At 34.1% G+C, this 20,327-nt stretch overlaps 1 protein-coding gene across 5 annotated transcripts in view; it reads left to right on the forward strand.

Annotated features, from left to right (window-relative positions):
- EML5 (EMAP like 5) overlaps positions 1-20,327 on the forward strand; it is a 126,885-nt gene that overhangs the window by 32,393 nt on the left and 74,165 nt on the right. For all 5 annotated transcript variants that reach the window (XM_054691758.1, XM_037503740.2, XM_037503741.2 and 2 more), the window contains exons 7-14: positions 392-593; positions 6,056-6,193; positions 12,892-13,148; positions 14,218-14,430; positions 16,468-16,635; positions 17,197-17,303; positions 17,945-18,063; positions 19,221-19,407. In XM_054691758.1, coding sequence (XP_054547733.1) covers positions 392-593; positions 6,056-6,193; positions 12,892-13,148; positions 14,218-14,430; positions 16,468-16,635; positions 17,197-17,303; positions 17,945-18,063; positions 19,221-19,407 — 1,391 coding nt within the window. The remainder of the gene's footprint in view (positions 1-391; positions 594-6,055; positions 6,194-12,891; positions 13,149-14,217; positions 14,431-16,467; positions 16,636-17,196; positions 17,304-17,944; positions 18,064-19,220; positions 19,408-20,327) is intronic.

A 20,327-nucleotide genomic window follows, 5' to 3' on the forward strand; every position in this document is an offset into this window, starting at 1 on the left:
GAAAAAGCAGAAGTTTCTCTTAATGATTTTATGAGCAGACCAAAGAAGTGAAATACAGACACATGAAAAGTCAGATTGCAAGAGAAAAGTAATTCTATTAAGGATAATTACTTTTTTGATTGATGCAGACCACTAATATAAAACTTTGGCTGAGAAAGTGGTCAGATTATCAACTGAGATTGTTTAACAAGAAAGAAGAGTGTATGTCTTAAAAGATGGGAAGAAATTAGGTATATGCAAAGAGGGAAATATAATTCCACGTAGAAAACAATATGGATCATTGACAAAGACTTGCAGATATATTTTACATAAAAGGTATAGACATTATTGATATAGGGAGATTGGCATTATATTACGGAGGTGATGTTAAATACGATTCACTTTTGACTAGGTTTGTCTGTGAGAAGTGTTTGTTGGCGAGGTGACCACATTCTAGTTGGAACACAGGACAGCGAAATTTTTGAAATTGTGGTGCATGAAAGAAATAAACCTTTCCTAATTATGCAAGGGCATTGTGAAGGTGAACTTTGGGCACTTGCTGTCCATCCTACTAAGCCCTTGGCGGTGACTGGAAGTGATGACCGTTCAGTCAGGTAAGCGGATCATAAAGTAGCTGCATAGGCTGGAATTTATCCTTAGATAAACATAAGAAAAACTTAAAATTCTCATGAATTGGTGGTGGAAATTTCACGGGGACTACACCTGAGAGGAGAAAGCATACATTGTACAAGAATAATATAAAAAATATATGAAACTTTTAAAAAGTAAAAAGAAGTCTTAGATTTTAATTTTATTAGGTTGTGGTATAACAAAGAACATAACTAATAGTACTTAGAGTTAATAGAATTAACAATTATAAGATTTGTGTTTTTCTCTTAAAAATGAAAACTGGAGTTTGTTCCATGTCAGGATGTGCAGAGCTACTGCTACCCTTTAAACAGCTTTACAATATTCTACTGCTTGGGTTTGTTGTAATTTATCAACTAATTTATTATTAGTGGGAGTTTAGGTTCTTCCAGTTTTGTGCTATTATAAATGCAGTTCTTACAATGATTATCCTTATACCTATGCCATTTTTGTACATGTGTAAATACTTCTATCTCCTACGATAAGTTTTCTATATTTAAAGGATATATGCATTTTAAATTTTGATAATGCCTTACACAGTGGTGATAAAAATTTACCTCTCTATCACATCAGTAAGCTATAATAGTACTTGTTGTCTCATACTCTTGCCAGACTATTACCTAGAATTTGAAAAATGATATCATTTGTGTTGAAAACATGCCTTTCTCTCATATTGAAGGCTATTGAGTATGTTTTCATACATTTGGAAAATTACTGTATTTCCTTTTCTATGCCTTTTCTCATGCCTTATTTAAAACCTAATATCAGAAATTCATCAATTTGTGGTTTAACAAGCCCCAAGTTTCAATGGTGTACACTAAAGTTTGAGAACTACTGGTCAGTGATAGGAGTTAAGATAATTTTACCACTTTTTCATCCTTCCACCCCCCCCATTTCATCTGTACATATTTTCCATTTGTGTTTCAAAAGGTAACTCTAGATATCCCCAAAGTATTTTCATCACACACCATTCCTTTTGCTTTTTAGAATTAGGATCCGTTAAAGTCCCTTCATTGTAATTGTTTACTCATGTTTTAAAATTTTTTAAATTCTGAGATTTTTTTAGGCACTTTCCCCCTTAATCCCATTCCCCCCCCCAATAAAACTTTACCACCACAAAAACTGTATATCTATTTTTTTGTACCATGTCTCTTTAAAGAGTCACACACCATTTTAATAATTAATATTTTCATCTCTAAGAACTATTTTTTTAATCGCCCTGAGACAGCATTGCCCCTATTGAGAATACATACTGAGAGATCTGTTATTTTTATTAAGGGTTTCAAATGGTAGTTATTATGGCTTTATCATTCATCATTCTGTTAACTACCATATTTCTTTCTGGAAATATTTCTTTATAGAGAATGTCTCCTCATGAACTCTGGTTATCCTGGATTCAATTTGTATAGGAAAAACAAGAGTCCCTAGTTCTTTCCCATTTACTAGTTTTTAAAATAATTAATTCCCTAGAATCCTTTCTATGATCTAGTCACATTTCTTGCCATATTTTCCATAGGGTTATAGATCTTACATTATTTTTAACAGTTCTCTGTATATATTGTGGATATTAAGTGTTTATAAGTTGCAAGTAACTTTCACCAATTTGTTACTTGCTTTTTTACTTTGCAGAGATTGTTTATTGTCATGCATCAGTTTGTTGTTACTTATTTTGTGCAGCTGAATTTATCAGTATTTTCTGTTATAATGTCTGAGTTTCTATCATAGATAACTCTTCCCCAAGCTTAAAAAGTTTTCCAATATATTCTTTTATTTTAATTTTTTGTGTTTAATTCCTAACCCGTAAAATTTTGTGTAAGAACTGAGGTGGGATGCACTTAATTCTTTCCAGATTGCTGCTGATTTTTCAAGTGGTATGTTAGTCGTTCATGCCATTATTGTGCTGCTGTTTTATGGTGTGGAGATGCCCCATTTCTGCCCAGAAGGAAACTCACTGTGAGCTAGACAAGTCAGGATTATCTGCTTCTTTTCCTGACAAAAACTCACAGGACTGACAGTGGTTAAATCTACAAAAGCAAATGTAGTTCACTGTTAGTGCTATTCATTCAAAAACCCCATGGTTCAATTTTTTTTTTTTTTACAGAATACTTGCTAAAGAATAAACATGAATAACCATAGACTTTAAATACCTTCATTTCCATAAGATTTGTAAATTTGTCCTTTTTTTTTACTACCCTCTGATTCCAACTTTATATTGTATTGGATTAGTGCTTTCTCAATGCCTTTGTAAGTACTCTAGCCTGCAGTTGTTTCATATACATCACTCATAGACGCTCATCTTTCATCACTGCAGACTTGGCATTGGCTCCTGAAGAAAACAAAAACTGAGTAGTATTGGTAACAGCTGTTGACTTATCGAGATTCAAGAAAAACCACTCAAAATCATTTGCCTTGTTTTTTAATTAACTGTTGGGTATTGTTCCTAAAACCTTCAACACATTGAACATGTGTTCTCACTGAAAGGCTAATAGTCTTAACCAAATTTATTTTCTTAGACACATTTCTTTAACTGCTGCAGTCCAAAATGATTTAGTTAATCCATTACCAATAAACAGTTTTCCTTGCTTGGCTAACAAATGAACTCAGAAGCTTTTGTTGAAACCACATTTTAATTTTTTAATTTGTAAAGAAATTCTACTGTGAAAGAGGTATTTTAATTTTTCTGACCATTGCTCTCTTGTGAGTTAAAAAGATTGTGTGTTTCAAAGGCCTATGGTGATGGTTCACAGATGGTATGGTGGTGGGAGATTTACATGACTAACGGACTACACATGACTGAAGGACTCAATTATTGTACAAAAATAAGCAACAATATAGGAAAATTTTAAAAAGCAAATAAAAAAATCAAACAAAAATATTGTGTGCTTAGTCTAGAAATATAAATGTATATTTGTATTTTTTTGGGTAGCTATAGTATCACTGAATTAACTATCTAATTCAATGGCAACATAATCCACTAAGCCTTAAAAATGTAACATTCACAGTTCACTTTTCTCCTCTATTTTTGTTTTGACACTATGAGTATGTACTGAAAAAAAAATAAAATTTCACTGTATGAAAAACATGTAGCACTCAAAATTTTGCCAAGTTGTCTCTATGTTACTACAATTTGTGGTGTTCCAAAGAAGTGCAAAGTGATGTGAGCCTCACATTCGCTCATGTTTGCAACTACCCAACTCTGCCTCTGTGAAAGCCGCCATACACAGTATGTAAAGAAACAAGTGTGGCTGTGTTCCCATATAAATTAATTTTATGGACCCTGAAATTTAAACGTCATATTATTTTCTCAAAGTATTGGTCTTTTAATATTTTTTTCACCAATTAAAAAATAGCATTCTTAGCTTGCAGACTGTATAAAAATAGGCAGTGGGTCTGAAGCTATCTGCAGCCACTGTAGCACGTGTTCAATCCCCAGCCACAGAGGTGACCCACATGGCGTAGCAGACCTTTCCTGACTGGTGTAACAGACCTCTCCTGACTCGCCTGCTGCTCCCCTTAGCAGTGTATTTGAGTCCATCTGCCTGTTCTACTCCCCACTCTGTCTTTGGTGAATCTTCTCAACCCCCCCTGTACCTCTGACCTGTACCCCAGTTCTTGTATGCATAAATAAATAAATCTTTAAAAAAATAATAATAAAAATAGGCAGAAAGCCCAGACTGTGATTTGCTGACCCCTGTAGAACATATACTCTTCAATAAATATCATATTTGATGTAAAACACTGAAAGTTTTCCTTTGAAATCAGGAAGATGATACCTACCTTCACCAGTATATATTCAGCTATAGACTAGAAGTTTTTGTCAGCATAGTAAGATTCATATATATGTGTGTGTGTGTGTGTATAGAGGTATATTAATATTTAGAGAGGGATATTTACATGCACATCTATCTAAATATATGTAAATATAAGGTGTAATACTATATTCATATAGGGATATATATGGATATTTGCATTGGAAAGGAAGACAGCTGTCATTTGCAGGTGTGATGCTTGTATATATAGAAAATCAAAAGGAGGGCCTCACTGGTGGTGCAGCGGTTGAACGGCCCGGCTGCGAAGCTGTCCGCAGCCTCTGCAGCACCGGTTCGATTCCCCACCAGCCAGGGAGAACCCCACATGACGTAGCAGACCTCTCCTGCCTCGCCCGCTGCTCCCCTCAGCATCGTCTTCGCTCAGTGTGCCAGTTCTGCTCCCCGCTCTGGCTCTGGTGAATTCTCTCACCCTCCCAAGCTTCTAACCTGTACCCCAGTTCTTGTATAAAATAAATAAATCTTGGGCCTCCCCAGTGGCGCAGCGGTTGAGCGCTGGGTTGCGAAGCTGCCCGCGGCCTCTGCGGTGCCGGTTCGATCCCCGGCTGCTCCCCGGCCACCGGAGGAGGGTCCCACATGGCGCGCAGACCTCTCCTGCCGCCCGCTGCTCCCCTCAGCAGTGTCCTTCGGTCCTTCTGCCTGCTCTGCTCCCTGCTCTGGCTCTGGGGAATTCTCTCACCCTCCCGCGCTTCTGACTGTACCCAGTGCATGTATAAAAACAAAACAAACAAACAAATAAATAAATAAATAAAACATGCCTCTAAATAAATAAATAAATAAATAAATAAATAAATAAATAAATAAATCTTTAAAAAAGAAAATCAAAAGGAAAAAATACAGAGAAATTGTTGTAATTAAAACAAATTTAGCAAATCTGGACATAAAATTAATAAAGCATTTTTTTCTAAAATAACAATTTTTAAAAATACTGCTATAAAAAACATTTTTTAAAATCTCCTTAGTTTTGCCCATCTATTTCTAATCTCCTGGGATAGATTCTTGTTTACTAAGTTATATCCTTTGTTTTTGTCCTATATTTAAACTTGTACTATTTCAGAGATACCCCACACATTTTGATATGAAACAGTTTTCAACTTCAAAATATTGACTATTTTTCATTAGGATTTTGCCATTGTCCTTTAGGTTATTTGGAAGTACAATTCATAATTTTAAAACAATGGGTATTTTCTACCTACTTGTACTTAACTCTACTAACCTGTTGTAGATTTCTAGCATAAGACTGAATTTACATATTCTTGAATGCTATTCTTGAAAAATTTTATGTATATATATCCCCTTTGATTGGGGTAGAAATCATCTGCCTATGAAATGAATGCATGACAAAATGAATGTCATTTACGCTGTTTTAAAAAGATTCAACTTGATTTTAATCATAATGAAGCATGAGCTGTATTCTTATTTTCATAGATAATAATTTCTTGCCACAAAGGATACAGTTAAAATATCTGAAACTGTTTTACTGAAATATTATTTTAATTAAATATTCTTCATCCATAGGATTTCTTTTTTTTTAAAAAAAAAAGTGTACCATTTTTAAGCAAACATTAGTTAACTTTTTTTACTTTAATTAAATGTCACAGGATATGGAGCCTAGTAGACCATGCACTAATAGCAAGGTGTAACATGGAAGAACCAATCCGTTGTGCAGCTGTGAATGTAGATGGAATCCACCTTGCCCTTGGAATGAAGGATGGCTCATTCACTGTACTTAGAGTAAGGTATGGCATTAAGGTAGAAAGAGAAGTGAATAATTGTTTGTTCAGTGAGAAAGAATATGTAATACTCATTGTTTTCACCTAATTCCTTTTGATCGCTTCACTTTTAATATATATATTCAGATACTAATTTTAATAGTTATATGTTTATAAAGGGGCCTCCCTGGTGGCGCAAGGGGTTCAGCACCGAACTAGGAAACAGTCCACAGCCTCTGCAGCACAAGTTTGATCCCCGGCTGGCCAGGGAGTAACCCACATGGCGTAGCAGACCTTTCCTGACTCGCCCACTGCTCCCCTCAGCAGTGTATTTCAGTCATTCCTCCTGTTCTGTTCACCACTCTGTATTTGGTGAATCCTCTAACCCCCCACCCCCTGCACATCTGGCCTGTACACAGCCCAGTTCTTGTATGCATAAATAAATAAAATTTTTTTTAAAATATGTTTATAAAAATCACTTTAATAGAAAATTAACCCAAAAACTTTGACTTTGGGAACATGATTAAAAGATTAATGGCTAAAATTTTGAGATATAAATTTGGGTCCTAACTTCCATTCCTTAATAGTATTAATTTTTAGTAATGGCCTCTGCCATGGAAATTGGGAAGGACCTCCGGGCTTAACAGTTGTGGTGAATGGTTTGTAGTTGTTATTAGCAACCTTATGCTTTGGGGGGGAAATGCCTGCATCCCATAGTAGTTAGAAAATTTTAAAGAATTTGTTAAAGCAGTTAACATCTTGTGTTGGATTATAGACATTGTATGTTCACTTGAACTCTATGCAGCCATTAAAAGATTTGATAGAGGGGCCTCCCTGGTGGTGCAGGCGGTTGAGCACAGTGCTGTGAAGCTGTGCGCAGTCTCTGCAGCACAGGTTCGATCCCAGCTGGCTGGGGAGCAACCCACATGGCGTGGCAGACCTCTTGTCTCACCTGCTGCTCCCCTCAGCAGTGTAGTTCTGTCAGTCTGCCTGTTCTGTTCCCCACTCTGTTTCTGGAGAATCCTCTCACCCTCCCGCACATCGGCCTGTACCCCAGTTCTTGTATAAATAAAAAAAAAATCTTAAAAAAAAGATTTGATATAGATCCATGCATGTTCAGAAGGATGAGTATTTATGAAATCTTTTTTTTTTTTGCCAGCTTAGTAAATGGTAGTACCATTCACCAACTGCCAATGCAGAAACCTTTAATTCATTTCTCTCTTCTTGATTTTGTGTAAAGTTTAGTGGTGTTAATTACGTTTACGTTGTCATGCTGCCAAGAATTGAAAATGCATGTAAAACACCTTAAGGATCCCTGTCATTCATCTGGTGTGTATTAAAAATAATGATTAAGAAAATTATGCATTTACTTGCCCTTATAATTATTGTAAGCAAGAAACTGGCGAATGAGTTCTTATCTCTAATAAGTCAGTATGTTAGCAATTGAGTCAACGTTGCTGATTGGATTTTTGGGATGGTTATTATTACTATATTGATTGCCTTTGTAGTTTAACCACAGAACTCTAACTCACGAAATACTCTTAATTCTTGTTAGTTTACCTAGTCACTATTTCTTTTTGGTTTGCTGCATATATTCTCCATGTTATAAAGCAGGATTCAAAAGAATGACAGTACTATAGTATCCTCACAAGGAGTGATTATGGTGTGGTTGAAGGAAACTGTACAAATTAGAATCTAACACACTGATTCTTAAATTGAGGTATAAGGTAATGTGCCCAGGTAAAATCAGATCACTTCTTAAAACAGCTTTTTCCTTCTGATAAAATTTTATATTAAAAGAAAATATTCTGGAGGCAAATGAAAAATTGCAAATATTTTTCATATTAGAAAATAACATAGTGTGTATGTATGGAACTTTGACTTGTAGGGGGCTATATGGTATTATCAGTGCCAAACTACTCAGAGGCACTTACTCATTCTTAGGAATAGTTAGGGAGACCTCAGTGGAAGAGTTTGATAAGCACCGTTAGTAAATTATGCTGAAGGACATAGGGTGTTCTTCAAGTTATGTGGTAGACTTTACTTAAGAAAACATTAACTTTGCCATTTTAAATTCTACAAGTGGCTAGCCATTTGCCTCTTCCTGACAATGTCAGAAAGTTATATCAACTTTAGAAGAATTAGGATAGCTTTTATATAGCCACATTCATTTATTTTTTTTTAAATCAATCTGTTTATATTTTGTCTGTTCCATTTCTTAGGAATACTATTTCAAAAGTTCTTTCCTGGCTTGGAAAAAACTCTTTGTCTATGTCCTTTATTTTTTCACATCAAAGATTCTTTGTTACCCCCTCCCAAAAGTACTATTAAAACATGCTGATAAAGTTCCTACCTCTGTAATCACATTGCTACTCTGCTCTTTCCCAGTAAAATTCCCCCATACTGACTATTTACATTCTTTTAATTTATCAACTTCCTACCCCCATTCCATTTTAGCGTTTTCCTTCATATGTTTACAATGAAAAACCCTCACTGATATTACCTTCTGTCACTACTAGGAGACATTTTTCAGTTCTCATTTAGCTTGATTCTTAGCAATATTTAACCCTCTTAACCACTTGTTCCTTCTCAAAACATTCTTTTTCCTGGTTTGGGAGCATTAATTCTTTCTCACTTTTCAGCCTACGTGTCTAGCCCCACTCTCTTCATAGGGTAATTATTATTATTATTTTTTTTGCCTTTCAGTGTATGTTGGAGAACCTCAAAGCTCAAACTTTCTGCTATTTTTACTCTGTATTTTTCTCTCTAGTAATCCTATCTTGTCTCTAGCCTGATGATCTCTGATGCATAGCTCTAGCCCTGATCTCTTCTTAAACTCCAACATGCACATCCAGCTGCTTATTTAATATCTCATGAATGTCTCAAAGACATCTCCAGTTCATTTTACTATGTCCAACTCAAGGTTCTCCCTCCCAAACAGATCTGTCTGTGGGCCCTATCCTAATGAGTGACATCATTGTCCAAGTTCTTGTTTAAAAACCTAGGACATCCTCAATACCTCTCTCTCGTTGATTTTGCTTGCCTGGAACATTTAAATGAATGGTTGTGAGTACAACTAGATTTACAATATCTTTAATGTATACTTTGTATTTCATACTATAGGAAGTATAGACTATAATATATAATTGCATATATATATATATAATCATTTACTTCTTTCTGAAGTCTGAGCCCACCATCTGTAGTAGCCTTCTAACTGGTCTTGATTCTACTATTATAATTCTTCAATTTTTTTTTTTATGATCAAACCAAATGAGTGATCTGATTCATCCTACCCTAATTTAAACTTACTAATTAGGACTAAAAATCTTAGCAGGATGTATGTGTTTCTTTTATGGTTTTCCCTCAGCTTCCTTCATTAAATTCATTGCACACCAAAGTCCCCTTTGCTTGTGTCATTACAATTACACTGGCTTCCACAAGCTAAGCTTGAATAATTTCTCTTGCCATGAGCTTTTTCACATACTGTTATCTCTGCTGGACTATGGTTCCTTTTCCTCCCACTTCCTACCTTATGCTGAGCTAAATCCCACTAATTCATCAAAATGAAGTTTAAATTCTCTTTCCTTTGATCTGTCTCTGCTAACTCCTTCTGCTGGGGACGGTTCTCTTACATATTCTGATGAAAACTGTATTTCTTTACAAAGGTGTAACATGCTAATGAGTATGAGTATGAGTATTCCTAGCCACAGGCTTCCCTCTGCTTCTTAAAGAAACCATAGAAATCATATTGAATTAAGTCAGAAGACTTAATTCAGAATGTTTTTAATAAATGTTCGTTTAACAGTTTTCTTTCCCACAAGTTTATCAAATAAACTTCATGAGAGAAGAGTCATGTAATCAATAATGTTGAAATGACATTTGCATATTACAAAATCATCAGTCAGTCAGAATCTCTATCCCTATCACTGTTTTTATAGTGTATGTGTGTGTATGCATGTGCACACGCACACAGGAGCATGATGGCTCATGTGTTGGTAGGCAGGGACATGATGGCAGAAAGCAAGAGACAATCTGGAACATAAGCCAAACTTGTTTCTCCTTAATTGGGAACAGTTGGTAAAGAAAGTGGAGCCCTTTAGGCACTGTTGGTGGGGAAGTCAGTTGGTGTAGCCCCTATGGAAAACATAATGGAGGTTTCTCAGAAAATAAATAAAACTACCATATGATCCAGTAATCCTGTTTCTGGGTTTGTACCAAGGAATATGAAAACCCTAAATAAAAAAGATAAATGTTCATTGCAGTATTGTTCACAATACCATGATACAGAAACAATCCAAGTGCCTAACAACAAATGATTAGATAAAGAAGATGTAGTATATATACACAATGGAATACTACTCAGCCAGAAAATAGGTGAAGTCTTGCCATTTGTAGCAAGATGCATGGAACCAAAGACTATACTAAGTGACACAAATCAGGAGAAAGACAAATGCCATATGATTTCCCTCATTTGTGGTGTATAAAGAAAAAAAGCAATTGAACTAACAAAACAAAAACAAACCTTTAAACTTTGACAAAAGAATGATGGTTACCAGAGGGGAAGGAAGGAGCAGGAAATAGAGGGAGTTGATTGGTTGATGATGGGCAGGAGGTGACATGTATACAGTTGCCGAGGTGAGAAGTGTATATCTGGAAACTACACAGTGATATAACTAATGTTACCTCAACAGTCACTTAAAAAATGGCAGCATTAAGTCTCTGGAACAAAAAAGCTATAAAAAAAAAAAAACACCAAAATAATTCTGGAGAATTTTCCAAGGGCATTCTAATTGATGTTTGTAAGGTGAGAATTGCTATTTTAATAAAGGAGACATAAAAAGTAAAGCTATCAAATAATGCTTTGGTTGTTTTTTTTGGTTTGGTTTGGTTTTTAACATTTTAAAAAGGACAGGTTTACTAGGAAAAGAGAAAGAAAAAGAGACACCCCCAAAGTCACAGGCAGTCAGGAGAGCTTTCTTTTTGTTTTCTTAAAAATCTTGCCCCACGTAGATATAAATAGATGAATAGGAGAATGGATGGAAAGATAGGTAATAGAGCAAAGGGAAATTAAACATGTAGATTTAATTAAAACTTGAAGGAGAGAAGGGAAAGGTAGAGGCAGCTACACAAGTCTGTGCTTGGAAGGGGACCTTGCAAGTTGAAGGTTCTAAGGCAAATAAGTCAGCCAGAAAATCTTTTTTAGAATATAGTGTTTTGTGGGTTTTTTTAATTTGATCACCGTTTTAAATTAACGGGTTGATTTCCCGTTCTTTCCTTATGATTAACACCAGATCCAAACTTGTTGGCAACATATCTGCTCCCTTACATGTTGTCTTCCATTTATTTCTTTAACCCATCAATCATTACTTTACCCACTCATTCTGGTGCTCGCATTATGTCATCTACTATTTTTCTAATGTGCTATATACCTGCCTTCTTCTATGCTTGTGTTCATGCTGTATCTTCTTCCTGGAAAATCTTCCCGCCCTTTTTATACCTAGCTGACTCCTCAGGTTTTATGCTCAAAATAGATGTCATTCTTCCTTGTTCCCTTACTATCTTCTAGAAAGTCATGCAAACCATTTGAGCGCTCAACCACATTGTATCAATCATAAAATTTAATTTATATCTCACAGAAGAAGGGGTGCTTGTATCCCTAGTGCCTAGAACAAAGTTAAACTAGTATTAAGTGTTACATAAAGAAATTTAAGTTTGATTGCTCTAAATTGTCCTTCTAAAACTTTAGTGGTTACCAGAAGGGAAGCGGAGGAGGAGGGTGGGTAAACTGAGAAAATGGGACAATGGTGTAATGAAGGGATGAAGTTGGAATTTTAACGGCAAATTAGTTTATTGTGTTGATTCTTGATGATAAACACATTAAATAATGTTATAATGTAGTGTGCTTCAATTGAAAAAAGAAATTTTAAAAATTGGGAAATATACGTTTGTCTCTGAAATTTACTATTTGATGAATTTCAGGTAGTGATGCAAAATTTTTGTGGAAAAAAAGTCTCTAGTACTAAGTGGAAATAGAATTTCTCATTTCTTCCTGCCCTTTCTCCCCACCACTCCCTACCCCCTTACTACTAACTTCACAACTTTGGGAACTCAATGATATTAAACTGCTTATCCATTTACATGGCTGTAACCAATACTACCTGTATTATTTTGAAAACTCTTTTATAAGACATCATTGAAAAAAAAAAGGTTTAACTTCTGCTTGATATGGTTCCTGATTGGGAAGAATTGAAAGATCAAAGAAATAACTAGTGGTAGCTATATAAAGATATACACTCAAATGTATTATTGAAGTAATCTAAATCAGTTCCTCATTTCCTGAATGTAATTTTGCACATTTGGCTCACTACAAAAACCTATTTGTAAATCGTGGTGCTTATAATTATACATTTTTCATAAACTCATTATTTATAAGGAAATTCATCATAAAAGTCTTTGACTTTATTGCATAACTCCAGAAATTCAATTTGAGTCTCTAAAGTTCTTAAGTTATAAACTGAAATTCTGTATTTTTCTCAGCATATTTTAGGATCATTTAATTCTGTTTAGTAAAATAATTAATAATTAATAATTCCTGAATTAGTACTGCTTGTTTCATTTATATTTATTTTATGATTTATAAAAATTTGATAAAACCTCACTTGAAAACTGAGCTAATTCTGTAGTGACTTTTTTCATATGTTCTAATTTTTTTTTCTTTTTAGAGATATGACAGAAGTTGTACATATTAAAGATAGGAAGGAAGCAATTCATGAGTTAAAATATTCACCAGATGGAACATACCTTGCTGTTGGATGTAATGACAGTTCAGTTGATATTTATGGAGTTGCTCAGCGTTATAAAAAATTGGGGGAATGTGTTGGATCACTTAGTTTCATCACTCATCTGGACTGGTCCTCAGATAGTAGATATTTACAAACAAATGATGGACATGGTAAAAGACTTTTTTATAGGATGCCAGGTAAATATTTCTAATAAATTTTATATTATCTATGGATTTTTTAGTGCCTGTGAAATATTTTCAAACTTCACTGGGAACATAGTGTACGTTAAGTATAGAAAATCAAACTCTCAGCTAATGTTTTGGGCATTGTGATCTTTTCTATAAGGCTGCACTATTATATTGAAAATCTATTAGTTCCTAATTAAAACTGCTTTCTTTGGAGGTTGTAGAATAGAACTACTTCATGTTGAATTTTGTTCCATATGAGTAGTATGTGGTTAAAGCCAGTATATATTAGAAGTGAAAATGCCATTTAATTGACTGAATATAATTGCTATAAAAGTGTGATCAAAAGTTGCTTTTTTCAGTGATTACCTAAATAAACTTTCCAAATAATAATATAAATTTGAAACTACAATTGAAAAACAAACATCTCATCAAAGATTTTAAAACAGTAATAAAAACAGAATCATCAAAATAGTAACTCTCAATTCTTTATTTAGTATGATACTTAGTGAATTAGTCACTATTTTCTAAGAACTTATTTAATAAGACTAACTGCATGATTAAATTAATGCATGTTTCCAAAAGTTTTTCATTAAAATTCTGTATCTAATGAAGATTGACTGAGACCTTTTCTCTAATATAAAAGGTACTACTCCCCACTCATTCTTCCTTTCTGGTCATTTTCAGTTCTCTCTCTCCTCAACTTCTTAGGTTTCTTCTTTCATACCCAATTTGGTACTTTCTTGTAACTTTACCTTTCTTATAATTTACCATATTGTAATTAATCTGTAGCTTAAGTTTAATAGGATTCAGTTTACTCCACATTGGAAACCTTCTTAAATAAGCTATGTCATACTCAAATCTGTGTCTCTGAATAATTTTGTTAGTAGCTTTTTTTTTTTTAAATTCCTTGCATTTAACTTTCTCTTCTCTTTACCATACTCATTTACCTTTCCATGTATTCTCCTTTAACAGGGGTGGGAAGATATTTAAATTTTGGAGTCTACCATGTTACAATTTATGCTTAATTAAAAAATCAAATGAAGTAGCTTCTTAAACTAAGACTATGATTTGTTTTTAGGAGGAAAAGAAGTGACAAATAAAGAAGAAATAAAATGTGTTCATTGGGCTTCATGGACGTGTGTTTCAGGCCTTGAAGTAAATGGAATCTGGCCCAAGTATTCAGATATCAATGACATAAATTCAGTCGATGGAAACTATGTTGGCCAAGTTTTAGTTACAGCTGATGACTATGGAATTGTAAAGTTATTCCGATATCCTTGTTTAAGGAAAGGTATTTTTTCTTTCAATGTATTATTAAATAACCTGTCCATTAAAAAAAATTTTTAAGGGATTGCAGAAAATTAGTCTTCAAATAAATAAAAGGGTTTTTATTTTTTAAAATATGAGTAGTGATTATAAGGGATTTCACAAAAATGAACAGAGTTGACTGATTCTATTTTGTTAATGCAAAACTTCTTGTCATGTGTTATATTTGTTTTTGATCATGAAGTTTTTATTAGAAAGTGATTTTTAAATTCGTGTATTATGGGGCCTCCCCCGTGGCGCAGCGGTTGAGCGCTGGGTTGCGAAGCTGCCCGCAGCCTCTGCAGCGCCGCTTCGATCCCTGGCTGCTCCCCGGCCACCGGAGGAGGGTCCCACATGGCGCGCAGACCTCTCCTGCCGCCCGCTGCTCCCCTCAGCAGTGTACTTCGGTCCTTCTGCCTGCTCTGCTCCCCGCTCTGGCTCTGGTGGATTCTCTCACCCTCCCGAGCTTCTGACTGTACCCCCAGTGCTTGTATAAATAAATAAAAAATCTTTAAAAAAAAAATAAATTCGTGTATTATGAATTTGAGCTAATATTATACTTCTTTCTTTTTGTAAAGTCATAATTTCCCTGCTTCCAGAATTTCTTCATATAGTCAGAAGAAATGATACACTTTTTTATGACTTCTTATTTTCAGTCATTTAACTTGTTAACTTTTAGGAAACATGTTTCTTATGTTTTTTTCTTAACAACTCTGATGACATAGCTAATATACAAGTTCAGGACACAGTTTGGAACTATTGATTTGTTGGTTGACTTTCATGTGTGAGTGGTGGTTTTGCTTATATTTTTAACATATATCCTTTCAATATTTGTTTATTTCTGTAATAGTGGGGTGCAAGAAAACTAAGGGATCTTATCATTGATCATTTTCTACATATTTTATATATCATCTATTTTTCTTAGATCTCTTCAAAAGCAATTAGTAGTTTTTTTCATAGACCTGGGGATAAGTAAATGAAATGAAGTATTAGTCATTTATTCCATGCCTTGTTCAATAAAGTATTTAAGTAGGGTTATAACAAGTTCATAGATACTAAATTAATTTCTTAAATAAAAGCACCTCATTAAAAATAGGTAAAGAATATGGTAGTTATCAAACATCAAAATTGAGTCTGAATTTCTGAAAACCATAAATAAAAGGGAACAAGGCACAAGATAATTTTCATTTTATCTTAAAAAGCATACTTATTTCATCTTAAAAAGCATACTTCCCCTATTCAGGGGAAGCAAAGTTATTCTGACATTTAATTCTCAAGGAATTCTCTCCTGTGGTATGGAATCTTATATGAGGACATTTGAGTGTGTATTTTAGATGATCAGCACCTCTAGCAGGTACCATACTTTGTTAGATAAACCAAATGCAATTTAATAAAAGGTAACTGTGGGAGCAGCTAAAATAGTTTGATCCTAAATATGAACAGATTTGTAGAACAGTATAGTTTACCAAGGCTAAACCAAGAAGACACAGAAGTTGAATAAGCCCATTACAATTATGAAAGTTGTATCCTTGGGATAATCCCACTTGCTCATGTTATGTAATCCTTTATATGTTGCCGTATTTGGTTTGCTATTTTTTTTATTGATGACTTAAATTTTAAAAGAATCCTCTGGCTTCTTGTGCTGAAAATAATGAGGGTAGAGTGGTTGAATTTTATTTACGACCAAAGGCCTCAGGTGAAACGTTTAAAAATCTTAATATGAAAACAATTTGATCCTCTTGTGACTACATGCTTTTGTCAAAGCAGTAAAATAAACCCTTATGGCCCTTGGTTCCTACTAAATTATATTGTGAATTAGTAGAACAAAGATTTGTATATGTTGATGTAAACTCACTTGTTGAGTCGGTAAATTATTAACTGAATATCTTACCCCTTTGATCATAATTAAGATAATAAAAGGAGAATGCATTGGTTCAGGTATAGATACTGTTTGAAGTGATATTTTTGTGTGTTGGCATTTGTTAATTTAAAGATTTTGTTGTTGTTGTTGTTGTTGTTATAGGGGCCAAGTTTAAAAAATATATTGGCCATTCAGCTCATGTAACTAATGTCAGATGGTCACATGATTATCAATGGGTTATTTCTATTGGTGGAGCAGATCACTCTGTCTTTCAGTGGAAATTTATTCCTGAAAGAAAACTAAAAGATGCTCTTCACATAGCACCCCAAGGTGAGTAGTACACTGCCTAGAAAATCTCTCTGTCAAGTAAGTCTCCAGTAACCCCAAAATAACAATTTTGCTATTGACATGTAATGTAGCCTCATAAGTTAACAGTATAGTTTATTATTAGTGGAAATCTTAAAATATTAGGCTGTATGTTTAATGTAAATGGTTACATACCATGAAGTACAAATTACTTTTGGTTGCCTTTTGATCTATCAAATGATAGTGAAGAAATAGTTATGTTAGCAAAATAGTGTGTACTCTGGAAAATGGGTATTAGGTTTCTTAAGATTATGTCAGTTCATCTGTTCCATCTATATCTTGTTTTCCAGATATTTTTTATGTTAAGGGATTTAAAGGAGCTCCTGAGTTTACAGTGAGTGGAGAGGAAGATAATCTGTGGTAGAGTTTACTGACTAAGTGTCACTTGAATAGGTGATTTCATTTGATTGTCCTGTGACTTTTTCTCTGTCAATTGGCACAGTCACCTCAATCATTTATTTTTCAGTGCTGCTTTAAAAATGAATTTTCTCTAAAGAAGTAAAAACTTATTTTTAAAAATTACAGAAAGTTTGGCTGACTCTAATAGTGATGAATCAGATTCAGATCTGTCTGATGTTCCAGAACTAGATTCTGAAATTGAGCAAGAGACACAGCTTACCTACCGTCGGCAGGTAATTTCTAGTACCACATATTTTTTCCCTGAAAAAAGTCTAGTTTCTTCTCTTTCTCCCTGTTGTTTAGTCATCTATTGTCATCTTTTGTCCTTTTTAATTTTCCCAGACATGTATGGCTGGCTATTCATTTCCCCCCTTAAGAGGTAAAGTACACTGTGTAAAATGTTCTTTTACAGCCAGAACTTGTTTTGTTGAGTCAGTAAATTATTAACTGAATATCTTACCCCTTTGATCATAATTAAGATAATAGAAGGAGAATGCATTGGTTCAGGTATAACTCCCTTTAAGAGTTAAAGTACACTGTATAAAATGTTCTTTTACAACCAGAACTTGATATGCTAAGTGCCTGTATTATATCTGCTTGTAGTTATATCACAGTACACTCCCATTTATTCCCATGAAAATATCCCCTTATGAAGTATAAAAATTTCCTGGAACACTAAATTTGAGTTCGTGTGATAGATAGGAAATATGCATTAGTTTGTTTGTTTCCAAGGAAGTAAATTTCACAAAGTACCTTTCTATTCAAACAGTTGTTAAACTTTAATGACCAATAGTGACCACACTGTTTATCTGGGAATCTGGGAATACCTTTATTAATATATATTCTAAGGCCATTTCTACTTTTGTGTCTAAAGGTTTACAAAGAAGATCTACCTCAGCTTAAAGAACAATGCAAAGAGAAACAGAAAGGTGGTACTTCTAAAAGAAAAGAACAGGCTCCAGGAAATAGTATTCGATTACACTTTGTTCACGGGTATAAAGTGACTATTTTTCATTCATGTGTCTGAGTTTTGGTTCACATAGACTAGTTGTGTGACTTTGAGCCAGTCACTTAATTGCTCGCTGCTTCTGTTTTTTTCATCTGTGAAATGGAGATAATAGTCCCTACTTCACCAGCTTTGAATGAGGAGTGAATATGTCAATACTTGTGGTTACTTAGAATGTTGTCTTGCACATAATAAACACTATAAGTGTTTATTAAATTAATCTTTCTAAAGAAATTTTAGTATTATAGAAATGGATCTCTGTCAACAAATGAAAATAGGTAAAATGAGAGAGATTGTCATCTTAATTAATAATCTGATTTATCTAATTTGGGATGATTTGTGTTGGCCTTTGACCTGAGAACATTTTGCCTTATTTTAATTTCAATCAAATACAGTTTATGAGTTTTCTTAGACCATCTGGCAATACAGATTTCACATTTCATCCTGGCAACAACAAGTTTTCCAATCTGACTCTTTCACCAGGAAATCATTTTCTTACCTGACTGATAATGTTTTTAATAATTTGAAAAAAGATCCACTTAGTAGAAGTATTTTTCTCCCAGTGTTAAAATAGGCATCACCTCTGCATAGTTTTGTTTTATCTTTGAAGCACGAAGAGGTCACTGTTAAAATGTTGACCATTTTGAGAATATTCAGCTACTTTGGAGTGTTTTTTAGATGTTGTTCAACTTTTTTGGTAATATATTCTCATGGTTCACCAGCATGAATAGAAGGGTATACTTAAAAAATCCTCCAACCTGTACCTTCCCATTCAGCATTCCCTCTTCCAAAGGTAATCATGTTACTTAGTGTCAGGAATACAAATGTATAAGCAAATATAAATATATTATTTTCTATACTATTTCACTTCTAAGTGAAACAAAAAATTATTTTCATTTTATGGTACACAAATTTAGCATTATACTTGTGTACATAATAGTGTAATATTTATGCATCTTTGTACCTTGCTGTTTTCACAAATAGCTTAGATTGCAGTTTTCACAAATAGCTTACTTGGATTTAGCTATTTGTAATCAGAACAGCTCATAAAAGTTTATGGAATCGGAGCCATTTGTGTTTTATTTCTTGTTTGGTATTCTTGTAAATGGCCAAAATTAATTTTGTAAGTTTTTTTTATATTTAGTTACAGAGGTTATGATTGTCGAAGTAACCTGTTTTATACTCAAATTGGTGAAATTGTGTACCATGTGGCAGCAGTGGGTGTCATTTATAATCGACAACAGAACACACAGCGCTTTTACCTGGGGCATGATGATGATATTCTCTGCCTAGCTATTCATCCTTTGAAAGACTACGTGGCAACAGGCCAGGTATGTCCCAACAGGTCAGATAGGTTATACCTTTGGGTTTAAAGTTAGATTAATCCATGTATATATATTTTGTACTCTAGGAAATAAAGAGTAGAGACTTCTTTTTAATGGAATTTTAACTTCCTGTTACAAATAAAATTTACCCCAACTTTTTTCCTACAGTTTTCCTTATAGATTTATTATTTTCATTATTTTCATTTGGGGGAACTCCACCTTCTTTGTCTCAAAATAATAATAGATTTTTTTAAACTCGTGAATAAAAGTTACAGAAAACCAATACAGAAACGGTTTCTTAGGTCAGGTTATCTAACATATGTTCTATGACAAACAATATTTTTATTTAACAAACATCCTGGCAATTTATTGAGGTTTAGCAAAGTAGAAAACAGAAATATTAAAATAGAAAACACTGAGAAAAGTCTTCGAATACCTCTGTATGGGTATTCTTACAGAGGGAAGGGAAGGAGTGATATTTATAAATTCTTACTATATGTAAGCACTTGTTTCTGAATGTCTATTTTGTTCTCACCTCTATGAGAGTGGAATTCCCACAGTTCACAAGGTTTCAAGAAACAAATAATTTGTTAAAAGATCTCTCAGCTAGCAAGTGATAAAAACCTAAAGCGCTTCGTCTGCCTGGTTTTAAAATTATGTAAATGTACCATCTAGGATATATTGACGGTGGGTGGGCGACGAGTCATCCAGTATAGCCTCCTGCAGGAGGGGAAAGCTCCCTTTTCTTCCAGTCCCTCCCCCCTTCCTTCCTTCTTCTTTCACTTTCTCTCCTTTTATCCCTCACTTTTCTCCTTCCTTTCTTCATCCATTCAAAACTATTCATAGAGCACATGCTATATATAGGAATGTGCTAGGAACATCAAGTAAGACATCTTCTTGCCTTTGTACACACTCATTCTGGATGT

Source organism: Talpa occidentalis, unplaced genomic scaffold (genome assembly GCF_014898055.3).
Source record: "Talpa occidentalis isolate TD23 unplaced genomic scaffold, MPIMG_talOcc4v2.1 talOcc4.11, whole genome shotgun sequence".
Lineage (NCBI taxonomy): Eukaryota > Metazoa > Chordata > Mammalia > Eulipotyphla > Talpidae > Talpa > Talpa occidentalis.